At 35.4% G+C, this 6,000-nt stretch overlaps 1 protein-coding gene across 1 annotated transcript in view; it reads left to right on the forward strand.

Annotated features, from left to right (window-relative positions):
- The window catches only part of LOC102912776 (heat shock factor protein 3-like), a 63,450-nt gene extending 61,287 nt beyond the window's left edge, over nt 1-2,163 (forward strand). The window contains exons 11-12 of the mRNA XM_006981219.4: nt 1,094-1,154; nt 1,827-2,163. Of these exons, the coding sequence (XP_006981281.1) occupies nt 1,094-1,154; nt 1,827-2,128 (363 nt within the window). The 3' untranslated portion in view covers nt 2,129-2,163. The remainder of the gene's footprint in view (nt 1-1,093; nt 1,155-1,826) is intronic.
- Nucleotides 2,164-6,000: the final 3,837 nt, after the last annotated feature.

A 6,000-nucleotide genomic window follows, 5' to 3' on the forward strand; every position in this document is an offset into this window, starting at 1 on the left:
GTTATGAAATTCCCATAGTTATTACTAGAAATTAAAATAGAAATAGAAAAGAATAAGACAGCCAGTTTTTGAAAATGTCTTTATTAAAATCTTTCTTGGCCAGGGGTGGTGATGCACACCTTTAATCCCAACGCTTGGGAGGTAGAGACAGAAGCATCTCTGTGAGTTCTAGGCCAGCCTGATCTACAGAGTGAGTTCCAGGACAGGCAGGACTACATAGAGAGACCTTTTCTGAAAACAAACAAACAAAAATCTTCCTTGCTGAGTGAGACTGGGTACATGGAAGGAGTTAGAGGGGTGGAAGCTGGGAGGGACTGGAGGGAGGTAAATGATGCCATTATATATTAATTAAAAGGTATAAAATAAAATAAATTTTAAAAATCTTTCTCACTTGCCTACAATTCCTCCTAGACAACTGTCTTTAAAAGTCTATTTACAGGTCATTCTCTTAGCTTAGTAAGATCATATGGTTGTTGCTTTTTTAAGACAAAAACAAATCCCTATTCTCTCAGAATGATTCCTCCAATTAGGGAAGCTGTATAGGGGGAAATCATTATTTTTCCCTGCTGATCAGCAATGGGTCTAGAACTTGAGGGAATTCATTCTTGTTATATTGTTTAGACAGGAATGATTGGAAAGAAGTATTGTTTCCTTTTTGCCAGGCATAGCAGGCATATTTGGTGATCTCATTATTCACATTCAAACATGCATGTTTGAAAACAGTGCCTACTGTGTTCGTTTCTGTCTGGTCCAATAAATATCGGTAGATATTAGTTCAAGTTAAATGGAAAATAGACTTCCATGGTACAGTTGGCTCTGGATGTACTGTGAATTAGTTTTGTTCTTCTGTCTAAACAGCAGTTAAAACTATACTTTTAGAAAACAAGATAAATGGAAATGTACCTTTCTTAACTTTGTTAATCTCTCAAGAAATATGCTTCTTTCGGTACAGAGAATTGAAATTGTGGCCTCATATTTGCAAAACACACTATATAGTTACAGCCTCAAGGGAAAGATTTGATCTCAGTTATTTAACTTTATCACTGAAAATGACGTATTGATAAGGACTTTAGTATTTTCTCTTTGTACCCAGAGTGTAAGTCTAATGGAAAACAAAGGAGAAAGAAGTCTGCTTGAAGCCAGTGGGGAAAAAGGTATAAAAGAAAATTTGTAGAATGATCAGAAAATGTATACCCAAGACCCAAGCTCACAACTATCCATATGACTTTCAGCAAATGATTTAACATTTGAAAGTCCTAGTCAATGCTTGTGTGAACTATTTTTCTTATTTCATAAGCTATTTTAAATAAGATTATACATATGAAAGAGCCCTGGTAATGACTCTATAAACTTCAGGGACCATATATATGTGACTGATTTTAAGACAAAAACCATGACCAACTATTAAAAGGTTGTGGTATAATTTTGTGTTCCTCACATGACATTGAAAGTTCTTTTTCAGAAAATAAATCCTTTATTGTTCAGTAAGCTTAGTCATTCACAGTCAGCCTTCTATTTTATGATTAGTGTAGTCTGCCAAGTTTATGTCTAGTGGTACCTCCTTAATTCCAAACACATATTTGGATATAACTAGATCTCTTTTCCAATAAAAAATGAATCACCTATAAGTATAGTAGGAAAAGCTGATAGTAACTTTTAAGAATAAATTTTTTCTTGGCTAATATAACCAATTTGAAGAGTGTAACTCAGGAGAGTAGACAGATAAGACTTAATATCTACCACGAAGCATTTAACAGTGTTAAAACTTTGAATTATACTTTGTTTTCCTCCTACATCACATGTAACAAAACACTGTCTTTCCACAGACAAACATGTGAAACAACGCATGGAAAAACCCCAGCTTTTACTATTAGATGGTACACCAATATGTGATTTTGGAGAAAATCTTCAAGATTCTAATGACCTCCTTTTGGATAATCTAAAGAAGCCATCAAATGTCCTATCAGCCTTATGTGATCATGATTATGTAGCCTTCAATATTTCTACTACACAAGAAGATACTGCAAATACTACTGAAAATATTGTTCCCCAGTTATCTGCAAAAGCCAGTGAGGAAGCCAGTGCATTCTCATTTCGCTTTCTCAATCCTGTTACTAATAGTTTTTGAAGAGCATGTTAAACTTAATCTTCTATTAGAATTTATTTTGAGTTTCAGTGAATCTCACTTTCTGCTGGGAGATAGATATTCCATGGGTGTTGGGTAGTGTATCGGTTTTCATCTTGTAGCTTCTGTAACTTAAAAATATGTTAAAATTACTATCTCCCAGTATCAAGACAAGCTTTGACAACTAAGATAAAATTCAAACCACAGAAAGATAAGGAATATATTTAAATTTTGAAATAACAAAAATTTAGTTTTTTATTTTAAACAAATAATATTCTAACACCTTATTTGTGACTACAACAGATATTAGTATTATTACATTTTTCTAATTAGCAAATTAATGTAGCTAACTTTTGCTTATAGTAAAGAAACAGTTATTCCAAAGTTTACTGAAACAAATCTCATGTTTAAAAGCAAGATTTTGAGTTAATTAAAATGATACAGTTAATGTTACTCCTAGATTTTACAGGTAAAGTTATTCTATAGCTATCCACTTTGTAATAGTCTTACACAATGTTTAATTCCTAAAGAAAGTTAAAATTTAAGCAGAAAATGGTATTTTTCTATATAATGGCCATCGACATAGACAGTTGAAGTCACCTAAAACCTTGGACAAGAAATCCGAGAATCAAACTTTAGCAAAGTTTTTACTTAAAGCATACAGAAACCCCAAAACAAATGACTTATTAGAAATTGAAGTAAAAAAAATTCATAGCCAGCCATTTCTCAATTCTATCTCTCATTTCCAAATGCATCTTTAGCTTTATCAGTATTCTTTGACTCATATGTAATTATTTGATAGAATGTCATGTTTCAAAAATAGTATGGTTTTCCATAACCCTGGAGTAGTTTTCATACAAACTATTCCAACAGTGGCATTCACACATGCCTAAGCATTGAACATCATAGCACTTAGAGTCCAGGATTATGTTTACTTGAGGAAGCACCGAAGAACGTGTTGAAGACTTTCTGTTAGTACACTGAATATAAAACATCAAGTTTTTAAGGGCTTCAGTCTGTGACACTTTCCTACCAGTTGAGTCCACCTGCTAAACTCACAACAATGAAGTCAGCTTTACAAGGAAGGGAAAAGAGCTCATTGTTTTCAGTCTCTAATTTTAAAAAGTGTGTGTTTGTTTAAATAAACCAGTTTGTTTAATTTTGAAAAGTCTTAAGGAAAGTCCCGATCTCATGTAGCTATGGCTGAGCTTTTGATATGCAGGGGTGAAACAACATATTTCAAAAATTGAAAAATATCTTGTCACTGTAATGTTCTGTAAGTCAATAAAGAGCCAAGCATACTTTCACAGTATCGTTTTCTTTGGTGTACACCAGCACCAGTGACAAAAGGATTGAAACTCCTAGGATGCATGTATGTGTAGTTAGGAGAATGTATCACACACATACATAAATTTGTGTTATTTTCACTTTAAAGAAACTCGTGATTTTGACTTAATAATTCTTATCTTCTGGAGCAACTTTATCAGCACCATCCCCACCATGCACAATATATCCATTCCAACTCCATTTTTATCATATTTTGAAATTAGCTTATAAACAAATGAAATTCCATAAGGCTTTTTTAAGTTTTATTTTATTTTATTTTATAATTTGATTTAATTTTACATATCAGCCCCAGATTCTCCTGTCTTCCTTCCTCCCGCCTCCCCCCCCCCCGGCCCTCCTCCGCAGCCCACCCACCATTCCCATCTCCTCCAGGGCAAGGACTCCCCTGGGGATTCAGCTCAACCTGGTAGGCTCAGTTCAGGCAGGTCCAGTCCCCTCCTCCCAGGCTGAACAAAGTGTCCCTACATAGGCCCCGGGTTCCATAAGGCTTTTTAGTGCATCCTGAGTATTGGTTTAGCTACTCACTACTCCTTTCCCCCATAATAACTGGGACCCCATCTCTGTTTAATTCTTTAACCCCTAATATTTCTCCCTCTTCCTATATTTTACATATTGGATATCCTACAGTTCCTTCAATTAATTGTCTTTAGCTATATCATGATATAGTAAGCTTCCAAATGAATTTTCATACCCCCTCCTTTTGATATTAGTTTTTCCCCCTTTGTTCTTCCTAATTCCCTTCATGCTCCAGCGCCCCTGCTGGGTTAAGCCTTTCCACATAGAGAAATCTACCTCTCTGTTTTTCTTACCTACAGTCTACTGTCACCTCTCCCTTAACACACCTCCCCATAATTGCCTCATTCTAGTTTCTTGCTGTCCACTTATTCACCAAGTTAAATATATAACACAAAAGGTTGGAAGCTAGGATCCACATATGAAAGGGACTATATGGTGTTTTTTTCTGGTCCTGCATTTAGTCTCTCAGTGTAGTTTTCCAGTTTCATCCATTAACCTGAAAATTTCATGATTTTATCTTTGTTTTATCACTACATTGTGTATATGTGCCACATTTTTCTTATTCATTAGTTAAATGATAGACATCTGAACTAATTCCATTTTTGAGTTTTTGTAAAAAAGCTGCAATGAACATGGATGTACATATATATCTGTAGTGGAGGGGATATAAAATACATTGGCTACATGCCCAGGAGTGGCGTCACTTGGTCATATGGTGGTACTATTTCTAGTTTTTTGAGAAACCTACATACTGGTTTTCAAAGTGGCTTCACTAGTTGGCACTCTCACTAACCATGTGTAAGGGTTTGCCTTCCCACATGCATGCCAGTACTTGCTGCCATTTGTATTCCTAACAATGGCAATTCTGACCAGGGTAAAATGGAATCTCAAAGTAGTTTTTCTTTGTTTACATTTATTCATTTAATCAATTAAGTTTTAGCATTTTAGACCCAAGTTCTGTATTTACATAATTTCTACCAACTTCTCTACTCTCCAAATCCTCCCATGCCCACTCTACTCCCTCTCAAATATATGACCTTGTTTTCTTTAATTATTATATATATTATTATTTCACATATATTATTTCAGATATATGTGTGTATGTACGTATATATGTACGTACGTACATATGTACATATGTACATATGTATGTATGTATGTATATCCTACTGAGTTTATTTAGTATTTACAATATGTGTTTAAGAATGACCACTTGGTGACTTGGTGTTGCCTAACCTATCAAGGAACCCAAGAAAATTAATTCTCCCTCTCTCAGCGGTCATTAGTTACATATAGATCTTCATCTATGGGTCTTGTGAAATTTCCCCCATCCACATTGGAGTGTCAAACTAGTGTCATTGTGCAGGCCTCATTTAGGAAGCCATATTGTTAAGATTCCTTGGGTTCTGCTTCCCTTTCATAAAAACAAAACAAAACACTGACAGTAGATATCCTTGTCCTCTGGTTCTTACAATCTTCCCACTCCCTTCTCTGTAACCTAGATGTGAGAACTAAATTGTTGGTGCATCAATGGGGGATGAATAGCCCACAGTCAGTTATTCTATGCTCTGTACCATTATGGATTTCAATAATGGTCTCTGTCTGCCTAAAAAAGGAGCGTATCTTTTTCTCTAAAAAATGAGGGGTAAGAATTACATTTATCTGTGAGTATAAGGATAGGTATTTAGAAACGGTTAGAAATTAGACTGGTTTAGGAAGCTGACAGCAGTCGATTCACCTCTGGGGACCATGAACACACCAGCCATGGTTAGTTGGCTAGGTTGGCAATAGCATGGCTACCCACTACAAGCCATGAATTCCCAACTGTTGGGAATCCTAGGAGCTATAAATGCCACTATTGTACCCTTGGGTATAACTTGCACTGTGGGTCATTGGTTTATAGGCTTTATAGTTGGGTAGGACTATTTACTACTTTTCTAACATGGCAACTTGCATAGCCCTTTCTGGTACTGTACCTAGTGCTAATGGAGGAGTTTCCAGATCAGTTCTAG

The sequence above is a fragment of the Peromyscus maniculatus genome, chromosome X (assembly GCF_049852395.1).
Source record: "Peromyscus maniculatus bairdii isolate BWxNUB_F1_BW_parent chromosome X, HU_Pman_BW_mat_3.1, whole genome shotgun sequence".
Lineage (NCBI taxonomy): Eukaryota > Metazoa > Chordata > Mammalia > Rodentia > Cricetidae > Peromyscus > Peromyscus maniculatus.